Below are 23,386 nucleotides of genomic sequence, written 5' to 3'. Positions count from 1 at the left end.
ATTCAGCAGCAAATAGACCATGAAAGTACATTTAAAACTAATTTCTCATTGCTTTACGTTTGTCTTTTGACATTCATGTGTGTTTTCCGCGTTTTTTATTTTAAGCCAACAACCGTGAGATTGGCTACCATTGATTGCTCGTACCTTGGGCAATGTTTCGATTGTCATGCCGCTTCAAAGCTCAAGAAGAAGAGGAATAATAAGAAGCTCGTGAGAATGAAACCATCACAGCCACATGCATACGTACATAACGAGTTATCTCCCTAATACATGCACACTCCTAGGCTGTAGATGTGCACTCACACAATCCCATACCCTCATAGCAGAATAGTGGGTATAGTTCTACCCGTTGCTTACACATAGCTCAAGCATTAATAATAACAAGCAAATAGAAGGACTGTTTCAGTTTTCCCTTTGTAAATACATGTCGATCTGAAGCATTTAAACAGGCATAATCATCATTGAAAGTTCATGTGAAGCACATCTCACGTTTTGGAAAGTTGACATAGTGAAAGAGGAGAAATCCATAACTTTTTCTGAAAAACGGAAACCGAACTGAGATCAATGTAAAAATAAATTATTTTAAACGCTACGAAGATCCCCAATAACAACTATAACACAATTTTATTTCAATCATTACGCAGTGGCTACGTTTTTACTGTAACTAACTTACTTACAAAAGAACAGAAGAAAGACGTTTATTTGCAATGAGTATAAAAAGGAAATAGCAAATGTATTTCAATGTATTCACTAGTTTTATTGCCAAAAACGTTCCAAAAATATAAATATATTGCGAAAATATATGTTGAATGAAAAATGTTGGTACACTTCAAAGAGCTATAACATGAAAACGGCTTTAAGTTTTGGCGTCCTATTAATAGCAGTGTGGCTTTAAGTTTTGGCGTCCTATTAATAGCAGTGTAGACTAGAAGAATTCAACAAATTTTCAATAATTACAGAAGTAATAAGCCTTCAAACTTTCTGACTACACGTGAAACCGGTTGTCTGGAATATGATGTTTTACTGGTTGTCAATTTCTTGTGTTTATATTCCTGGTTCGCGAGTGCACTTGTTTCAAACCAAGGATTACTGCAAATTCAGCAGCAAATAGACCATGAAAGTACATTTAAAACTAATTTCTCATTGCTTTACGTTTGTCTTTTGACATTCATGTGTGTTTTCCGCGTTTTTTATTTTAAGCCAACAACCGTGAGATTGGCTACCATTGATTGCTCGTACCTTGGGCAATGTTTCGATTGTCATGCCGCTTCAAAGCTCAAGAAGAAGAGGAATAATAAGAAGCTCGTGAGAATGAAACCATCACAGCCACATGCATACGTACATAACGAGTTATCTCCCTAATACATGCACACTCCTAGGCTGTAGATGTGCACTCACACAATCCCATACCCTCATAGCAGAATAGTGGGTATAATTCTACCCGTTGCTTACACATAGCTCAAGCATTAATAATTACAAGCAAATAGAAGGACTGTTTCAGTTTTCCCTTTGTAAATACATGTCGATCTGAAGCATTTAAACAGGCATAATCATCATTGAAAGTTCATGTGAAGCACATCTCCGGTTTTGGAAAGTTGACATAGTGAAAGAGGAGAAATCCATAACTTTTTCTGAAAAACGGAAACCGAACTGAGATCAATGTAAAAATAAATTATTTTAAACGCTACGAAGATCCCCAATAACAACTATAACACAATTTTATTTCAATCATTACGCAGTGGCTACGTTTTTACTGTAACATACAAAGCACGTTATGAGTTTATCAAACAGTCAGCTACAATGTTACAAGTTACAGAAAACAGTACATGCTTTCAAGATTCCAAACGAGTACTTAGAAAGCAATTGTGTACAAAAGAACAGAAGAAAGACGTTTGTGTGCAATGCGTATAAAAAGGAAAAAGCAAATGTATTTCAATGTATTCACTAGCTTTATTGCCGAAAACGTTTGTAAATCTCTTTCATTCTTTCACAAAGCACAAAGCGACGTTCCTTCGTCTGTTAACGGTCACCTTCTGCTTTATTTTTCTTCTGTCACATTCCTTCAAGATTCCAAGATACCCAAGATTGCGAAAGGAACCAAGGTATCCAGCGCTTGGTTTACCCAGGGTTTACGTATTTGTTTCAAAAACATCTACAAGTGAAAAATGTTGGTACACTTCAAAGAGCTATAGCATGAATACGGCTTTGAGTTTTGGCGTCCTATTAATAGCAGTGTAAACTAGAAGAATTCAACAAATTTTCAATAATTTCAGAAGATATAAGCCTTCAAACTTTCTGACTACACGTGAAACCGGTTGTCTGGAATATGATGTTTTACTGGTTGTCAATTTCTTGTGTTTATATTCCTGGTTCGCGAGTGCACTTGTTTCAAACCAAGGATTACTGCATATTCAGCAGCAAATTGACCATGAAAGTACATTTAAAACTAAATTTTAATTGCTTTATGTATGTCTTTTGACATTCATGTGTGTTTTCCGCGTTTTTTATTTTAAGCCAACAACCGTGAGATTGGCTACCATTGATTGCTCGTACCTTGAGCAATGTTTCGATTGTCATGCCGCTTCAAAGCTCAAGAAGAAGAGGAATAATAAGAAGCTCGTGAGAATGAAACCATCACAGCCACATGCATACGTACATAACGAGTTATCTCCCTAATACATGCACACTCCTAGGCTGTAGATGTGCACTCACACAATCCCATACCCTCATAACAGAATAGTGGGTATAATTCTACCCGTTGCTTACACATAGCTCAAGCATTAATAATTACAAGCAAATAGAAGGACTGTTTCAGTTTTCCCTTTGTAAATACATGTCGATCTGAAGCATTTAAACAGGCATAATCATCATTGAAAGTTCATGTGAAGCACATCTCCGGTTTTGGAAAGTTGACATAGTGAAAGAGGAGAAATCCATAACTTTTTCTGAAAAACGGAAACCGAACTGAGATCAATGTTAAAATAAATTATTTTAAACGCTACGAAGATCCCCAATAACAACTATCACACAATTTTATTTCAATCATTACGCAGTGGCTACGTTTTTACTGTAACATACAAAGCACGTTATGAGTTTATCAAACAGTCAGCTACAATGTTACAAGTTACAAAAACCATTACATGCTTTCAAGATTCCAAACGAGTACTTAGAAAGCAATTGTGTACAAAAGAACAGAAGAAAGACGTTTGTGTGCAATGCGTATAAAAAGGAAATAGCAAATGTATTTCAATGTATTCACTAGTTTTATTGCCGAAAACGTTCCAAAAATATAAATATATTGCGAAAATATATGTTGAATGAAAAATGTTGGTACACTTCAAAGAGCTATAACATGAAAACGGCTTTAAGTTTTGGTTTCCTATTAATAGCAGTGTAGACTAGAAGAATTCAACAAATTTTCAATAATTACAGAAGTTATAAGCCTTCATACTTTCTGGCTACCCGTGAAACCGGTTGTCTGGAATATTGGAATAATTTTTTCTGAAAAACGGAAACCGAACTGAGATCAATGTAAGAATAAATTTCTTAAACACTACGAAGATCCCCAATAACAACTATCACACAATTTTATTTCAATCATTACGCAGTGGCTACGTTTTCACCGTAACATACAAAGCACGTTATGAGTTTATCAAACAGTCAGCTACAATGTTACAAGTTACAGAAAACAGTACATGCCTTCAAGATTCCAAACGAGTACTTAGAAAGCAATTGTGTACAAAAGAACAGAAGAAAGACGTTTGTTTGCAATGCGTATAAAAAGGAAAAAGCAAATGTATTACAATGTATTCACTAGTTTTATTGCCCAAAACGTTCCAAAAATATAAATATATTGCAAAAATATATGTTGAATGAAAAATGTTGGTACACTTCAAAGAGCTATAACATGAAAACGGCTTTAAGTTTTGGTGTCCTATTAATAGCAGTGTAGACTAGAAGAATTCAACAAATTTTCAATAATTTCAGAAGTAATAAGCCTTCAAACTTTCTGACTACACGTGAAACCGGTTGTCTGGAATATGATGTTTTACTGGTTGTCAATTTCTTGTGTTTATATTCCTGGTTCGCGAGTGCACTTGTTTCAAACCAAGGATTACTGCAAATTCAGCAGCAAATAGACCATGAAAGTACATTTAAAACTAATTTCTCATTGCTTTACGTTTGTCTTTTGACATTCATGTGTGTTTTCCGCGTTTTTTATTTTAAGCCAACAACCGTGAGATTGGCTACCATTGATTGCTCGTACCTTGGGCAATGTTTCGATTGTCATGCCGCTTCAAAGCTCAAGAAGAAGAGGAATAATAAGAAGCTCGTGAGAATGAAACCATCACAGCCACATGCATACGTACATAACGAGTTATCTCCCTAATACATGCACACTCCTAGGCTGTAGATGTGCACTCACACAATCCCATACCCTCATAGCAGAATAGTGGGTATAGTTCTACCCGTTGCTTACACATAGCTCAAGCATTAATAATTACAAGCAAATAGAAGGACTGTTTCAGTTTTCCCTTTGTAAATACATGTCGATCTGAAGCATTTAAACAGGCATATTCATCATTGAAAGTTCATGTGAAGCACATCTCACGTTTTGGAAAGTTGACATAGTGAAAGAGGAGAAATCCATAACTTTTTCTGAAAAACGGAAACCGAACTGAGATCAATGTAAAAATAAATTATTTTAAACGCTACGAAGATCCCCAATAACAACTATAACACAATTTTATTTCAATCATTACGCAGTGGCTACGTTTTTACTGTAACTAACTTACTTACAAAAGAACAGAAGAAAGACGTTTATTTGCAATGAGTATAAAAAGGAAATAGCAAATGTATTTCAATGTATTCACTAGTTTTATTGCCAAAAACGTTCCAAAAATATAAATATATTGCGAAAATATATGTTGAATGAAAAATGTTGGTACACTTCAAAGAGCTATAACATGAAAACGGCTTTAAGTTTTGGCGTCCTATTAATAGCAGTGTGGCTTTAAGTTTTGCAAGTTAAGTTAAGTTATGCAGTAAATACATGTCGATCTGAAGCATTTAAACAGGCATTATCATCATTGAAAGTTCATGTGAAGCACATCTCCGGTTTTGGAAAGTTGACATAGTGAAAGAGGAGAAATCCATAACTTTTTCTGAAAAACGGAAACCGAACTGAGATCAATGTAAAAATAAATTATTTTAAACGCTACGAAGATCCCCAATAACAACTATAACACAGTTTTATTTTAATCATCACGCAGTGGATACGTTTTCACTGTAACATACAAAGCACGTTATGAGTTTATCAAACAATCAACTACAATGTTACAAGTTACAAAAAACATTACATGCTTTCAAGATTCCAAACGAGTACTTAGAAAGCAATTGTGTACAAAAGAACAGAAGAAAGACGTTTATTTGCAATGCATTTAAAAAGGAAATAGGAAATGTATTTCAATGTATTCACTAGTTTTATTGCCGAAAACGTTTGAAAATCTCTTTCATTCTTTCACAAAGCACAAAGCGACGTTCCTTCGTCTGTTAACGGTCACCTTCTGCTTTATTTTTCTTCTGTCACATTCCTTCAAGATTCCAAGATACCCAAGATTGCGAAAGGAACCAACCCAATTGACAACTGGTCTAAAATAAACGCTATAATTGTAGAAAAAAATGCTCGACTCTGCTCGAGCCATACTCGAATCGCTCGAAACTGTATGTGTATGCGTGACCAACTGCTTTTCGAAACGTGAAATGTGGTTGTGTGTGTAATCGTCCGTGTAGCGACACGGCAACCATGAAGACGCTTCATCTATGTTTACATTTTCTATCGGCGCTACTGTCACAATTTCATCTTTCAACTGATTTCGGTCGTGTGTTTGAAATTTTACCAGCAAAGAAAAGCGAATAAATCTATCGAAATGTCTTCGCTGCCGTTGAAGAGAAGCCGCAAATTGACGAATCGGGCCAACAAGAAGCTGAAGGAGTTATTTTCTGAGCACCATCGCGAAGAAAGCCAGGATGCGGAAGTGCCGGGAACGAGCCGGTTGGTGCCTCAACATAGCGGTAAGTTTTTGCTTAATTATTTAGCTAATTTGGACACTTAGGATTGTTTGGTGTAATACAGTGTGTGAAATTCAGTGCAGTGACGAAATAGTGAAAGAATTCTCCTTCTTTGCCTTCGTATGTGTTGTGAAATTACACCCGGAGATCCCCAGGTAACGGCCGGCTGACCGGCTTGAGCATCCTACCGGTGTTTTCCGGCAGAACATTTTGTGTGAAAGTACGGTTCGATACGATTCGTGCGTTCGAAAGAATATTTGCGCACGATGAAATCTTTGAATTGCCCACTCTCACCGAAATAAAAAAGTGACTGAACGATGGGCTTTAATGTGAAAACATCGGGTCATGTTTGTACTGTTGCGTGTGCTTGTTATTGCTAAGGTTTAGCAGAACAGAAACCTTGTTACGATTAGCCGTTAAGTTTTGTTAATATCATTATATTGCAATAAAGGATTACTAATAAACTCAATCCGTTTTACAGATTCAACGTCGCAGGGAGCCAATCAACACCAGGAGATAGAAGATTCGTCGCAGCCTGCAAACCCGGCCGTCACAAGCGAAATTAGTTTTAATCTTTCTGGTGGTGGTGTTCATGGGGATGCAGTTTTAGATGACTTAGATGATAGCGTAGATCAAGAAGGTGGTGGGAATATTAGTTTAGATAGTAGTTTAGAAATTGTCGAAGAGGACGATTACGCGAGTAACCTTTCTTCTGATAGCGACAATGAAGATGTTGTTGGCGAATGTACGACTGCTCATAATTGTAGAAACCACCGCAATATAAGCGATTGCTTAAAAGATTGGGCAGTCGTACATAACCAACCACGTTCATCAATTAATGAAATTTTGGCTATTTTCAGACAATGGACCGACCTTCCGCTTCCCAAGGATTCACGTACGCTGTTAAAAACATCAACCACCATCAGCCAGGAGATACGAACCGTTGAAGGGGGAGAGTTTTGGTACAAAGGAATTGAGAATAAGCTCAACAGCTACTTCCAGTAAGTAAATATTTGCAATATGTTCAGCAATAATGTATTCCTAATCATGTGTCCATTATATTATATTTTAGGTCAACTGTTCCTCCAACGGACCAACTAACCATCATTTTGTCCACTGACGGGCTTCCCCTTCATAAAGGTGCACCAACACAGCTGTGGCCCATCCTAATGAAAGTGGTAGAGCTCCCCCAAGCCCCAATCATGATGATTTCAATGTTTTGCGGACCGGAAAAACCAACCAGCCTGCAAGTCTTTTTGAGGCCGTTGGTAGAAGAGCTGAATGCGATTCAACAGAGAGGATTGCAGCTCTGCGATAAAGTTGTGCAATTGAAGCTTCGCGCTATTGTTGCCGATTCTCCAGCACGAGCGTTCATTAAAGGTCTGTATGATACAAACAACATTTACAACATTTACAGTTCATTAACAAGCTAACTCATTGGGATTTGCAGCAACAACCAACTATAATGGATATCACGGCTGTATGAGGTGTACGTGTGTCGGCGAATATCATGCTCACCGAATGATTTTCGACACGGTTGGTGCTCCCCTACGGACGGATGCAGGATTTCGAGCGAGGGAATGTCCGGGTCATCATCAACTATGGCGCTCGCCCTTAGAAGACTTGCTGGGTTTCGACATGATCGAGAACGTGCCAACGAGCGATCGTCTGCATACATGCGATCTGGGAGTGACCCGTCGCCACCTATTATACTTAGTGGAAAATAAGTATTCCAATTTCACTCCTTTGTCCTCTGCAGCAAAAATGTGGATATCGAAATTCCTTACCAACGTACAACTGCCCTCTGAGATTAATCGTAAACTTAGAGGGTTAAATGTGATACGTTTTTGGAAGGGTTCGGAATTTCGATCATATCTTCATTACGCCAGTGTAGTGCTGATGGAAGAGTTTTTAAGCGTGGAGGCATATAGTCACTTTTTGCTTTATTTTTGTGCAGTGACTATATTTTCTTCCACGTATCATCAAAGACATTGGGATCGTGCAGCTGATTTTTTGAACAGCTTTGTTCAGCAGTATGGGGAGATTTATGGCCGTGAGAACCTCACCAGCAACGTCCATAATCTCCAGCACATTGCTAAGGACGTTTTTAAATACGGACCGCTAGACGGTTTTTCTACGTATTGTTTTGAAAACCACCTGCAGGTGATTAAACGGTCGATTCGATCGGGCTTTCGGTGTGGGGTGCAAGCTGCAGCACGTTCAGAAGAACGGTCTGCATTGGGGATGGCAAGTGATAGTACGAATCGTCACTATCCACGTTTGACCACAAATCGGAAAGGCATTTTTTTGGCATCCGATTTTTCTCTACGTCCATTGCCTAGAGACGAATGGTTTTTGACAAAGGGTAACGGGGTTGTCAAATTTTTGAATGTCGTTCAAACAAATGACAATTTTACGATAGTGGGTAAACAATATGATTACAATTTGGATTTATTTTCATTTCTTTTCAGCGAGGATGATCCGGAGTCAATGTTTTCTTCTTCGGATATCCTTATATATAAAATACCAGATGATGTTACGACACAAAACGTAGAAGTGGATATAGCAGACATCAGATGCAAACTTGTTGCCGTTCATCCATCTGTTCAACCCAAATCAACAGTTTTTTTCCCTCTTTTGCATACACTGCGGTCCGAGTAAGTGAGTTCAATAATGTTAGTGATAATTTTACTGATGCATAAATTGTACTCTTTTTAGCTAACTCCAGCAAGACCGAAATGCGAGACGATCGTGCTTGACCGTGAGTAGTTCATAGATTATATCCAGAAAGGACCGTATACCAGATAAGTTAGTAAATTCAAATCATAATTGTATTTTGAGTAGTCAAAGCAATTGTGATTTATAAACTAGGAATGCAAATTGAGGAATAGTCATAATGCACATAATGAATCATTAACAATTTTTTATTTATTTATTAACATTTTTTTCACGTTTGTGATAACACTTACTAGAGCTTTTAATTACTCCTTTAAAATTATTTGCGCTGCTTTGCGCATTGTTAAGTTTTGTTACGAAGAATTTTTTTACATCTTCCTCACCTACTACAAACCCGACATCCTCGCCTATGGCCTTAAATAGTCGCAAAACATTCCCTTTTTCATCTAATCTTTTTTTCGGACCAGATTTTCCCCCGCCTCGCCAGCTGCACTGCACAACAAATTTTTTATCAAATAGTATTTGAAACGCGCAATGCATTCGGCTCTTCACATCTGTTTCCGATTCCAACCTATCGACAAGAGTTTGAGGAATTTTTAGAAAATAAGTTTTTTCATGGAGCTGATCTTCAAAACATGTTAATTCTTCTTCAGATGTAATGAAAGGCAGAAATGATGGCGAGTGCTGTTCTTCTTCCATTACAGCTGTTCCATTAGGTCGATGGCTTCTATAATCCGTCAAATTCTTCACCTCGGCCCAAAGAAGCATCAACGATTTATTCATCACAGCTAGTTGGTCTGCCGTGTCTTTTCCTTGCTGAGAACGCACTGGAACTGGGTCCGGTGTTGCAGCAACAACAGTTGATGATGCTGTACTGCAGGATGCGACTTTATATGATGTTGTAAGTATTGGCCGATAAAGTTTTCCTGGTTTTAAACGTAATTGATTCCCTGTTATTCCTACATTCTCAGGAAGGCAAGCTGTCGGTGGTGCTGAAGCGATGCTGGATGGTGTTATACTATATACAGGTAACCTTGAAGATGTTCGATGCTGGTTGTTACTGCATGGATTTTTAACTAAAGGTGTTGGGCGTTATATTTTTTCTGTTTTTGTGACTATGGGATATGCTTTTATCTGTTTTAGCTGTCGATGGTGATGTTGTTTGCTGGGAAGCTTTAACGGTAGATACTGGCGGGCAGGATTTAATTGTTAACTGTGGCAACCTAGCCGCCAACGCAAGAAGCGAGCAATCCGGTGCCTTAGATACCGATTCCCGAGACATTTTTTCCTGCAAGCGATTGAGAGTAGGTTAAAAATCACTTTCATATTGTACAAAATATCAATATTTTACATACCTTTACGTTTTAATTTCAGCTTCTGCACGCGATACTGGGTTTGGTTGGGAAGGAGGAAAACAAGGTACGAACACACCGGTGGACAATGCCAACCTGGACTGACGATGGCCTATGGACTATGCCGAACTACTTTGGACCAAGGGAAGAGGATAAGGAGGAAGTTCCAAACCCTGGCAGTGTTATGCTGTATGAAGAAGATATCTTTGATGATGTTTGATGCTGGTTCGGGATTGGATGGATTTTTAACTACAGGTGTTGGTCGATAACCTTTTTTCTTTTTTATTTCAGAATTATAAGCTGCCGGTGGTGATGCTATTTGCTGCGAAAATCTATTCACAGTTAATCGGACTGGAATGATGATGGATTGCGCTGTTCTGGAAGTTGCTGGCTTGGAGATTTTAGCTGAAGTTTCCATCAAAGCTTTAAAGATAAATGTTAGTTAATACGGTATCTTAGTTATCATAAACAATAGATTAACTTTACCATTATTTTTAATCCTATAGAAGGATGACGGTTCTGCAGTAGCTTTGATACTGACGATACTGGCGGACAGGATTTATTCGTTAACTGTGCCAACCTAGCCGCCAACGCAAGAAGCGAACAATCCGGTGCCTGAGATACCGATTCCCGGGACATTTTTCCTACAAGCGAAAGAGAGTAGGTTAAAAATCACTTTCATGTTGTTAATTCACCATAATTTTACATACCTTTATGTTTTCCTTTCAGCAAAATGCTCGAACAAAATGGATACGATGATATCCCAACGAATAACAACTGGTTTTAGTAATAAAATGTAAAATATCACAAAGCGGTTTTGTTTGTTTATTTTACGATTTGTATTTGCGCTGTCAATGCGCCTTTGGCTTTTGACAGCTTGGATGACAATGGTAGCGCTAGAAGAACTGCATGAAAGCAAGCGTCGAACTGGTATAAACGTGCCTTAAACGTCTGCGGTTTAAGGCACGTTTAAGTCGCCACTTTAAGGCACCGAACGCTCGAAAAACGCCTCAATTCTGCTATAAAATGTCAGTTGGGAAGGTATCCAACGCTTGGTTTACCCAGGGTTTACGTATTTGTTTCAAAAACATCTACAAGTGAAAAATGTTGGTACACTTCAAAGAGCTATAACATGAAAACGGCTTTAAGTTTTGGTGTCCTATTAATAGCAGTGTAGACTAGAAGAATTCAACAAATTTTCAATAATTACAGAAGTTATAAGCCTTCAAACTTTCTGGCTACCCGTGAAACCGGTTGTCTGGAATATTGGAATAACTTTTTCTGAAAAACGGAAACCGAACTGAGATCAATGTTAGAATAAATTTCTTAAACACTACGAAGATCCCCAATAACAACTATCACACAATTTTATTTCAATCATTACGCAGTGGCTACGTTTTCACCGTAACATACAAAGCACGTTATGAGTTTATCAAACAGTCAGCTACAATGTTACAAGTTACAGAAAACAGTACATGCTTTCAAGATTCCAAACGAGTACTTAGAAAGCAATTGTGTACAAAAGAACAGAAGAAAGACGTTTGTGTGCAATGCGTATAAAAAGGAAAAAGCAAATGTATTTCAATGTATTCACTAGCTTTATTGCCGAAAACGTTTGAAAATCTCTTTCATTCTTTCACAAAGCACAAAGCGACGTTCCTTCGTCTGTTAACGGTCACCTTCTGCTTTATTTTTCTTCTGTCACATTCCTTCAAGATTCCAAGATACCCAAGATTGCGAAAGGAACCAAGGTATCCAGCGCTTGGTTTACCCAGGGTTTACGTATTTGTTTCAAAAACATCTACAAGTGAAAAATGTTGGTACACTTCAAAGAGCTATAGCATGATTACGGCTTTGAGTTTTGGCGTCCTATTAATAGCAGTGTAAACTAGAAGAATTCAACAAATTTTCAATAATTTCAGAAGATATAAGCCTTCAAACTTTCTGACTACACGTGAAACCGGTTGTCTGGAATATGATGTTTTACTGGTTGTCAATTTCTTGTGTTTATATTCCTGGTTCGCGAGTGCACTTGTTTCAAACCAAGGATTACTGCATATTCAGCAGCAAATTGACCATGAAAGTACATTTAAAACTAAATTTTAATTGCTTTATGTATGTCTTTTGACATTCATGTGTGTTTTCCGCGTTTTTTATTTTAAGCCAACAACCGTGAGATTGGCTACCATTGATTGCTCGTACCTTGGGCAATGTTTCGATTGTCATGCCGCTTCAAAGCTCAAGAAGAAGAGGAATAATAAGAAGCTCGTGAGAATGAAACCATCACAGCCACATGCATACGTACATAACGAGTTATCTCCCTAATACATGCACACTCCTAGGCTGTAGATGCGCACTCACACAATCCCATACCCTCATAGCAGAATAGTGGGTATAATTCTTTCCGTTGCTTACACATAGCTCAAGCATTTATATTGACAAGCAAAACTAAGGACTGTTTCAGTTTTTCCTTTGCAAATACATGTCGATTTGGAGCATTTAAACAGGCATAATCATCATTGAAAGTTCATGTGAAGCACATCTCCGGTTTTGGAAAGTTGACATAGAAGAAAGAGGAGAAATCCATAACTTTTTTCTGAAAAACGGAAACCGAACTGAGATCAATGTAAAAATAAATTATTTTAAACGCTACGAAGATCCCCAATAACAACTATAACACAATTTTATTTCAATCATTACGCAGTGGCTACGTTTTCACCGTAACATACAAAGCACGTTATGAGTTTATCAAACAGTTAGCTACAATGTTACAAGTTACAGAAAACAGTACATGCTTTCAAGATTCCAAACGAGTACTTAGAAAGCAATTGTGTACAAAAGAACAGAAGAAAGACGTTTGTGTGCAATGCGTATAAAAAAGAAAAAGCAAATGTATTTCAATGTATTCACTAGTTTTATTGCCGAAAACGTTCCAAAAATATAAATATATTGCGAAAATATATGTTGAATGAAAAATGTTGGTACACTTCAAAGAGCTATAACATGAAAACGGCTTTAAGTTTTGGTGTCCTATTAATAGCAGTGTAGACTAGAAGAATTCAACAAATTTTCAATAATTACAGAAGTTATAAGCCTTCAAACTTTCTGGCTACCCGTGAAACCGGTTGTCTGGAATATTGGAATAATTTTTTCTGAAAAACGGAAACTGAACTGAGATCAATGTTAGAATAAATTTCTTAAACACTACGAAGATCCCCAATAACAACTATCACACAATTTTATTTCAATCATTACGCAGTGGCTACGTTTTCACCGTAACACACAAAGCACGTTATGAGTTTATCAAACAGTCAGCTACAATGTTACAAGTTACAGAAAACAGTACATGCTTTCAAGATTCCAAACGAGTACTTAGAAAGCAATTGTGTACAAAAGAACAGAAGAAAGACGTTTGTGTGCAATGCGTATAAAAAGGAAAAAGCAAATGTATTTCAATGTATTCACTAGTTTTATTGCCGAAAACGTTTGAAAATCTCTTTCATTCTTTCACAAAGCACAAAGCGATGTTCCTTCGTCTGTTAACGGTCACCTTCTGCTTTATTTTTCTTCTGTCACATTCCTTCAAGATTCCAAGATACCCAAGATTGCGAAAGGAACCAAGGTATCCAACGCTTGGTTTACCCAGGGTTTACGTATTTGTTTCAAAAACATCTACAAGTGAAAAATGTTGGTACACTTCAAAGAGCTATAGCATGATTACGGCTTTGAGTTTTGGCGTCCTATTAATAGCAGTGTAGACTAGAAGAATTCAACAAATTTTCAATAATTACAGAAGTTATAAGCCTTCAAACTTTCTGGCTACCCGTGAAACCGATTGTCTGGCCGCCTAGACAATTCCAGTAGTTTTACACACGTTCCTCTACCCGCGTACCTCACTTGGTCCACACATTTGTGGTCGCACAAAAGATTTCGTATTGCCCTCTTTTTTTCGAATATGTCTGCCCTACTCTAAAGACGACCAACGGCCAGTTTCGATCCACCCGAACGTGTCTGTACACAGTGGTTTGGTGACATGTATGGTTGTGTTGGTGTATATGAAACGCGTGTTGCTGAAAATTTTACAAATCCAAGGAAGCCGGTAAGCAAAACCATAACAATCGCGAACCCGAACTTATATTTCATATCTTTTTAGCAAAAGAACTGTTCCGCATGGATAAAATGGAAGTCGGAACCATCCTAGCATCTGCGCCGTCGCCGAAGAAACAAGAAACGCCACAAAACTCAACGCATTGGCGTGTTCCGGTACAGTTTAAGTGCCGGCATCGACGGAGATGATCTTTGGTAAGTAAAATCGTTTTTGTATACTAAATATAGTTAATAAATTACTGGAAGTGTTACAACATGTGATCTAGAATGTGTTGTGCATAGTTTTAAGGTTTTGTGGGTGAAAAAGTGAGATTACCGGGATCTTTGTGCTGCAAACGCGCAGTCACACATGCCCCATGAGGTGAATATCCTCATTTTGCCCTCAGCCCATAGAAAAGCGTCCTAAATTTTGTCCGGTTCTGTTTTGGTGGCGGCATCGCTGAAAATCGTGAAATATCAAGTGGGAAGTGATTTATTAGTATTCGATCAACACAGTTGTGCATTAATTCACGGTTTTAACCGCAATAAACCAATTGTATGCTCAACGCTTAGTTTGGTGTTGTGGGCGCAAAGGTTTAGGTCAACGATTCCTCGATCGATTGAAATGATTCTGATTCGGGAAACAAAGCGGATTTGCAACTTTTCCCTGGCCATTTGGAATGAAAGAGAAGACACTGTTCTTAATTATGATTGTGTGAATAGTGCGTTTCCGTGACCCGTGGATAATCTAACGGCATGATTGTGGTGTTATATTCGCTTTCCAGATCACTATCCGCGACGCACCGCCTTAAGAATTCGAATGGCGGTTCCGTCGTGAGTTATCCGTCCCAATTGACAACTGGTCTTAAATAAACGCTATAATTGTAGAAAAAAATGCTCGACTCTGCTCGAGCCATACTCGAATCACTCGAAACTGTATGTGTATGCGTGACCAACTGCTTTTCGAAACGTGAAATGTGCTTGTGTGTGTAATCCTCCGTGTTTCGACTTGGCAACCATGATGACGCTTCATCTATGTTTACATTTTCTATCGGCGCTACTGTCACAATTTCATCTTTCAACTGATTTCGGTCGGGTGTTTGAAATTTTACCAGCAAAGAAAAGCGATTAAATCTATCGAAATGTCTTCGCTGCCGTTGAAGAGAAGCCGCAAATTGACGAATCGGGCCAACAAGAAGCTGAAGGAGTTAGTTTCTGAGCACCATCGCGAAGAAAGCCTGGATGCGGAAGTGCCGGGAACGAGCCGGTTGGTGCCTCAACATATCGGTAAGTTTTTGCTTAATTATTTAGCTAAATTGGACACGTAGGATTGTTTGGTGTAATACAGTGTGTGAAATTCAGTGCAGTGACGAAATAGTGCAAGAATTCTCCTTCTTTGCCTTCGTATGTGTTGTGAAATTACACCCGGAGATCCCCAGGTAACGGCCGGCTGGCCGGCTTGAGCATCCTAGCGGTGTTTGCCGGCAGAACATTTTGTGTGAAAGTACGGTTCGATGCGATTCGTGCGTTCGGAAGATTATTTGCGCACGATGAAATCTATGAATTGCCCACTCTCACCGAAATAAAAAAGTGACTGAACGATGGGCGTTAATGTGAAAACATCGGGTCATGTTTGTACTGTTGCGTGCGCTTGTTATTGCTAAGGTTTAGCAGAACAGAAACCTTGTTACGATTAGCCGTTAAGTTTTGTTAATATCATTATATTGCACTAAAGGGTACTAAGGGTAACTAATAAACTCAATCCGTTTTACAGATTCAACGTCGCAGGGAGCCAATCAACCCCAGGAGATAGAAGATTCGTCGCAGCCTGCAAACCCGGCCGTCACAAGCGAAATTAGTTTTAATCTTTCTGGTGGTGGTGTTCATGGGGATGCAGTTTTAGATGACTTAGATGATAGTTATAGCATAGATCAAGAAGGTGGTGGGAATATTAGTTTAGATAGTAGTTTGGAAATTGTCGAAGAGGACGATTACGCGAGTAACCTTTCCTCTGATGGCGACAATGAAGATGTTGTTGGCGAATGTACGACTGCTCATAACTGTAGAAACCACCGCAATATTAGCGATTGCTTAAAAGATTGGGCAGTCGTACATAACCAACCACGTTCATCAATTAATGAAATTTTGGCTATTTTAAGACAATGGACCGACCTTCCGCTTCCAAGGGATTCACGTACGCTGTTAAAAACATCAACCACCATCAGCCAGGAGATACGAACCGTTGAAGGGGGAGAGTTTTGGTACAAAGGAATTGAGAATAAGCTCAACAGCTACTTCCAGTAAGTAAATATTTGTAATATGTTCAGCAATAATGTATTCCTAATCATGTGTCCATTATATTATATTTTAGGTCAACTGTTCCTCCAACGGACCAACTAACCATCATTTTGTCCACTGACGGGCTTCCCCTTCATAAAGGTGCACCAACACAGCTGTGGCCCATCCTAATGAAAGTGGTAGAGCTCCCCCAAGCCCCAATCATGATGATTTCGATGTTTTGCGGACCGGAAAAACCAACCAGCCTGCAAGTCTTTTTGAGGCCGTTGGTAGAAGAGCTGAATGCGATTCAACAGAGAGGATTGCAGCTCTGCGATAAAGTTGTGCAATTGAAGCTTCGCGCTATTGTTGCCGATTCTCCAGCACGAGCGTTCATTAAAGGTCTGTATGAAACAAACAACATTTACAACATTTACAGTTCATTAACTAGCTAACTCATTGGGATTTGCAGCAACAACCAACTATAATGGATATCACGGCTGTATGAGGTGTACGTGTGTCGGCGAATATCATGCTCACCGAATGATTTTCAACACGGTTGGTGCTCCCCTACGGACGGATGCAGGATTTCGAGCGAGGGAATGTCCGGGTCATCATCAACTATGGCGCTCGCCCTTAGAAGACTTGCTGGGTTTCGACATGATCGAGAACGTGCCAACGAGCGATCGTCTGCATACATGCGATCTGGGAGTGACCCGACGCCACCAGTTATACTTAGTGGAAAATAAGTATTCCAATTTCGCTCCTTTGTCCTCTGCAGCAAAAATGTGGATATCGAAAATCCTTACCAACGTACAACTGCCCTCTGAGATTAATCGTAAACTTAGAGTGTTAAATGTGATACGTTTTTTGAAGGGTTCGGAATTTCGATCATATCTTCATTACGCCAGTGTAGTGCTGATGGAAGAGTTTTTAACCGTGGAGGCAAATAGTCACTTTTTGCTTTATTTTTGTGCAGTGACTATATTTTCTTCCACGTATCATCAAAGACATTGGGATCGTGCAGCTGATTTTTTGAACAGCTTTGTTCAGCAGTATGGGGAGATTTATGGCCGTGAGAACCTCACCAGCAACGTCCATAATCTCCAGCACATTGCTAAGGACGTTTTTAAATACGGACCGCTAGACGGTTTTTCTACGTATTGTTTTGAAAACCACCTGCGGGTGATTAAACGGTCGATTCAATCGGGCTTTCGGTGTGGGGTGCAAGCTGCAGCACGTTCAGAAGAACGGTCTGCATTGGGGATGGCAAGTGATAGTACGAATCGTCACTATCCACGTTTGACCACAAATGGGAAAGGCATTTTTTTGGCATCCGATTTTTCTCTACGTCCATTACCTAGAGACGAATGGTTTTTGACAAAGGGTAACGGGGTTGTCAAATTTTTGAATTTCGTTCAAACAAATGACAATTTTACGATAGTGGGTAAACAATATGATTACAATTTGGATTTTTTTTCATTTCTTTTTAGCGAGGATGATCCGGAGTCAATGTTTTCTTCTTCGGATATCCTTATATATAAAATAACAGATGATGTTACGACACAAAACGTAGAAGTGGATATAGCGGACATCAAATGCAAACTTGTTGCCGTTCATCCATCTGTTCAACCCAAATCAACAGTTTTTTTCCCTCTTTTGCATACACTTCGGTCCAAGTAAGTTAGTTCAATAATGTTAGTGATAATTTTTACTGATGCATAAATTGTACTCTTTTTAGCTAACTCCAGCAAGACCGAAATGCGAGACGATCGTGCTTGACCGTGAGTAGTTCATAGATTATATCCAGAAAGGACCGTATACCAGATAAGTTAGTAAATTCAAATCATAATTGTATTTTGAGTAGTCAAAGCAATTGTGATTTATAAACTAGGAATGCAAGTTGAGGAATAGTCATAATGCACATAATGAATCATTTACAATTTTTTATTTATTCATTAACATTTTTTTCACGTTTGTGATAACACTTACTAGAGCTTTTAATCACTCCTTTAAAATTATTTGCGCTGCTTTGCGCATTGTTAAGTTTTGTTACGAAGAATTTTTTTACATCTTCCTCACCTACTACAAACCCGATATCCTCATCTATGGCCTTAAATAGTCGCAAAACATTCCCTTTTTCATCTAATCTTATTTTCGGACCAGATTTTCCCCCGCCTCGCCAGCTGCACTGCACAACAAATTTTTTATCAAATAGTATTTGAAACGCGCTATGCATTCGGCTCTTCACATCTGTTTCCGATTCCAACCTATCGACAAGAGTTTTATGATTTTTTTGAAAATAAGTTTTTTCATGGAGCTGATCTTCAAAACACGTTAATTCTTCTTCAGACGTAATGAAAGGCAGAAATGATGACGAGTGCTGTTCTTCTTCCATTACAGCTGTTCCATTGGGTCGATGGCTTCTATAATCCGTCAAATTCTTCATCTCGGCCCAAAGAAGCATCAACGATTTATTCATCACAGCTAGTTGGTCTGCCGTGTCTTTTCCTTGCTCAGAACGCACTGGAACTGGGTCCGGTGTTGCAGCAACGACAGTTGATGATGCTGTACTGCAGGATGCGACTTTATATGATGTTGTAAGTATTGGCCGATAAAGTTTTCCTGGTTTTAAACGTAATTGATTCCCTGTTATTCCTACATTCTCAGGAAGGCAAGCTGTCGGTGGTGCTGCAGCGATGCTGGATGGTGTTATAGTATATACAGGTAACCTTGAAGATGTTCGATGCTGGTTGTTACTGCAAGGATTTTTTACTAAAGGTGTTGGTCGGTATATTTTTTCGGTTTTTGTAACTTTGGGATATGCTTTTATCTGTTTTAGCTCATCTGTTTTAGCTGTCGATGGTGATGTTGTTTGCTGGGAAGCTTTAACAGTAGATACTGGTGGACAGCTTTTAATTGTTAACTGTGGAAACCTAGCCGCCAACGCAAGAAGCGAGCAATCCGGTGCCTTAAATACCGATTCCCGAGACATTTTTTCCTGCAAGCGAATGAGAGTAGGTTAAAAATCACTTTCAAGTTGTACAATATCAATATTTTACATACCTTTACGTTTTTATTTCAGCTTCTGCGCGCGATACTGGGTTTGGTTGGGAAGGAGGAAAAGAAGGTACGAACACATCGGTGGCCTATGGACTATGCCAAACTACTCCGGACCAAGGGAAGAGGATAAGGAGGAAGAACTAAACCCTGGCAGAACGGACCGATTATGCCGGAGAGCGCCTTATGGTGTCACACAATCGCTACCAGTTACGGACAATTGTGTGACATTCTATTTACACTATGACAAAAACGAGCATTGTAGGTTCCCAGATTTCTCGGAAAAAACAGTGATTGTTCTTGCAGTCGTACCCACGTACCCACCCCCGAACTTTTCCCCACCCCCGAAGATGCGAAATTTAACATTGTATACATATAGGGGCAGTGTTCTAATTCCGCAGTGTTTTAATTCCAACAATTTAAAACGTCACAACAACGGCCCTTTTGATTTTAAATTTTTTTGTTTGCGCCTTTGGCTTTTGACAGCTTGGATGGCAATGGTAGCGCTAGAAGAACTGCATGAAAGCAAGCGTCGAACTGGTATAAACGTGCCTTAAACGTCTGCGGTTTAAGGCACGTTTAAGGCGCCACTTTGAGGCACCGAACGCTCGAAAAACGCTACAGTTCTGCTATAAAATGTCAGTTGGGGTGGTTAAACTTACTTTTAGCGTGGGTCTATTACCGTTCAATCCGTTGCAAAATGAACATTAGTTTACCGTTGTCGGTAACAGCACTGTGGTTAAACAGTTACTAATTGTCACATGGCATCAACCGTATGATGGGTTGTTTCAACTACATAATATTGGTAGCTATCGCGAAGCAAGTTGTTAAAATTTATCCACCTGCTTGGTTTTATCCACCATTATATTTATCTACTAGAAATGGTATCGCGAACGTTTTTCCCCTACCAGTCTATAAAATCATGCCAACCATTATAAATACATATCTAGTAGTTTTGCCATTTGTCAAAATCTGTGGTTTTTCTTCATACCGTCGGCTAAAGAAGAAGTGTTTTGCGTGATGCAGCAACTTGCAGCACATTCCTTCCACCTTTCCTATTCCACAACTAGGCTAGTTCTTCCATTTTATTATTTCTAAAAAGTTCTAAAAAGTTCCAAAAAAAAAGAATAGGAGTGAGATTTCCCGTTTGCAGGCGGTCCGGCTCTAATAATCACTTTTTGAAGGGAATTGGTTTTTCGTAAACGTTAGTGTAATATGTTTTTCATTTGGACGTGGTTAAATCAAGGTAAGGCCGACTCCACATGGGCCGCGGTCGCCGCGGTACCGCGAAAAACGCGGCTTTGTTTAAGATGGACAACTCTGCGGAATAGCAGCCACGGAAGATTTGACAACCGACACGGACCGAGATGAAACCGGGCCGAGCAGATGTTCTGTATTGGCAACAAAAAAAATACGCGTTTTCCGCGGAACCGCGGCGGCCGCGACTCATGTGGAGACGGCCTAACAGAAAACGTTTAGTTGAGAAAAGGAAAGGAATTAGTAAAGAAAAATAGACAAAAAACAAGAAGTTAAAAAAACGAAAGTCCGTTCTACCAAAATAAAAAAATTGAATTAACGAAAATTTGTAATTTTGTTTATAAGTTTGTATTTTTCCTTTTCAACAATACATTTCCCATTACATTTGTCCCCCCCACGATTTGTATGGTAGTCATGGCAGTTGCCTTCACCGTTTTAAGGGTTGACAAATTTGTTGCGTTGCGATACCAATCCGCCATTACTGTCATCATAAGGGTTGATATTTTTATCGACTAGTAGTTAATTTCGTTCGCGATAGGTGCCATTATGTTGCTTGCATAGATACCCACTTTTTAAACATTATTATTAATTCTTCCAGCACCAAATTATCTAAATTCTGCCTTATCTTTCGACAGGGGATTTCCGGTAGTACGATAGCTGCTCCGAACTCTGGAGCAGACACTGCTGTAGGTTGTCCGCGGTCACCGGGTTTGGTCCACCCTCACCGAGCAGCTCCTGTCGGGTTGCGGCAAAATACGTTCAATGAATGACAGCGTGTTCCACCGACTCCAGCACCCCAGGGCATCGGCGACAGTTCGGGGACGACGTGAAACCCAATCGGCACAGGTACTCACGGAATATCGGACATCATCGGACGGACATCTGCGGCGGTGTGCGAGGCGTACACCCGACTGACACGTGAGGCCGCTAGGATTGGATTGAGGATTAATGCGACGAAGACAAAGTACCTGCTTGCCGGGGGCTTTGATCGTGATAGAACCCGACTCCGAAGCAGAGTATCAGTTGACAGCGACGATCTCGAGGTGGTAGAGGAGTTCTGCTACCTTGGCACGATCGTAACTTCGAACAACAACGTAAGCAGCGAAAACCGAAGGCGCATTATTCAGGGAAATCGTGCATACTACGGTGTAGAAAACGCAAAAAGTCGATAATTAATTAGGAACGCTATCTTACTAGAGTGAACCAAAAAATTAGTTCTTTATTCGTCAACGTTTTCTAGCGGTAAAAAAGGGCGGCTCGCGCGTCGTCCTGCCCTTATATACATTCTTTTTCGGTTAGTCCTTCACTCACCGCGGTACTCAGATATCCCGACCGTGAAGCTTTCTTCCGACAACTTCGTAAAAACGATATAATGTCCGACAGTGACAGCAGCGGTCGGTGTAAACATCGTTTGTTTACAACATTGCCTCCCGCAGTGAGACAACTGGCTTTTCATCCTCTACTCACTCTCGCTCTACTTCCTGTTGCTGTCGCTGCCGATCGCTGTCACTTTACCATGCGCCGTACTTTGTTTATCATTCCTAGCTCACGCAGGTAAGTTTCCTTTCCGTACATCTAATAACGCAATCTTTGTTGCAGGTTGCAATTCCACTGGCGGTTTGGACGCTTGCCTGTTTTACTTGACCGTCCTGGGCCCTAGCTACATCGATCACGCGTCCCTTTGGCCAACTGTTCCGCGGCAAACAATTGTCGACTAGTACTACTACATCTCCCACCTGAATCGGCCGCACCCACTCGAACCACTTCGATCGACGGGTCAGCGTGGGGAGGTATGCCGATACCCATCTCCTCCAGAATACGTCAGCGTCGCGTTGGGCGGCTCTCCACGCTGATTTAGCAGCGGTACCACTGTCGTCAAATACGGCGGGCGGCTTGCACCCGTTGGAGCTTCCGAGTAGTAGATGATTTGGTGTGATCGGTGTGTCCACCGATGTGTCCATCTCGTCGTCCAACGGCACGCAGGTAAGTGGTCTCGAGTTGATGATGAACTCGATTTCCGTTAGCGTCGACATCAGCACCTCGTCCGTCGGTTTTCGTGGAAGCTCATCTTGTGTTAGCGGTTCACCTAAAATGACATCTTTCCTGATGGCACGACGGACATTAGTGACAAATCTTACCACATACGCAACTGCCCGTAGAAGCCTTCTCCATTTCGAGAAACGATGAAAATCAATGAGAGGCTCTTGTACCGTACGATGCAACACGTAGTTCTTCGTAGTGGGACGTAGTTCTTCGGGGGTGTCTGGAGATGTTGTTTCCGAGCCAGGCCGGAGTGATTCAGAGCCCCATAAGAAGCTCGGACCGTTGAACCAGCGACTAGTAGGCGATAGATCCGGTGTTTTCGTCCACTTGGTCCCGTCATCAGCTACGTTCAATTTCGTTGGGATCGTACGCCATTGCTCAACCTCCGTTGTTTCGAGCAGTTCTCCGACCCGAAATGCTACGAACTGATTATAGCGATGATGATCAGATCGCAACCAACTCAACACGTTCCGCGAGTCTGTCCAAAACACCGTGCGCGAGATGTTTAATCGGTGTGAGTTGACGATCGTAGCCGCTAATCGGGCACCAATCACCGCCGCTAC

At 40.0% G+C, this 23,386-nt stretch overlaps 2 protein-coding genes and 1 long non-coding RNA gene across 3 annotated transcripts; 2 read left to right on the top strand and 1 right to left on the bottom strand.

The window, feature by feature from the left end:
- Window positions 1-5,930: 5,930 nt before the first annotated feature.
- On the top strand, window positions 5,931-7,077 carry LOC128309238 (uncharacterized). Its single transcript, XM_053045615.1, has 3 exons — window positions 5,931-6,075; window positions 6,554-6,727; window positions 6,881-7,077. The coding sequence occupies exons 1-3, from the start codon at window positions 5,931-5,933 to the stop codon at window positions 7,075-7,077; spliced, it is 516 nt and encodes a 171-aa protein (XP_052901575.1).
- A 2,628-nt stretch (window positions 7,078-9,705) lies between these two features.
- On the bottom strand, window positions 9,706-11,056 carry LOC128309228 (uncharacterized). The gene is made up of 4 exons (XR_008288843.1): window positions 10,811-11,056; window positions 10,587-10,744; window positions 10,104-10,523; window positions 9,706-10,036 (listed from the first exon to the last, which is right to left on the bottom strand). It is a non-coding gene; the product is annotated as an uncharacterized LOC128309228 (long non-coding RNA).
- A 4,272-nt stretch (window positions 11,057-15,328) lies between these two features.
- Window positions 15,329-16,490, top strand: LOC128309236 (uncharacterized). The gene is made up of 3 exons (XM_053045612.1): window positions 15,329-15,473; window positions 15,961-16,147; window positions 16,334-16,490. The coding sequence occupies exons 1-3, from the start codon at window positions 15,329-15,331 to the stop codon at window positions 16,488-16,490; spliced, it is 489 nt and encodes a 162-aa protein (XP_052901572.1).
- The last annotated feature ends 6,896 nt before the right edge of the window (window positions 16,491-23,386 follow it).

Source organism: Anopheles moucheti, unplaced genomic scaffold (assembly GCF_943734755.1).
Source record: "Anopheles moucheti unplaced genomic scaffold, idAnoMoucSN_F20_07 scaffold_34_ctg1, whole genome shotgun sequence".
NCBI classification, from domain to species: Eukaryota; Metazoa; Arthropoda; class Insecta; order Diptera; family Culicidae; genus Anopheles; species Anopheles moucheti.
Note: the sequence above shows the minus strand (reverse complement) of the source record. Positions and strands in the feature narration are given on the sequence as shown.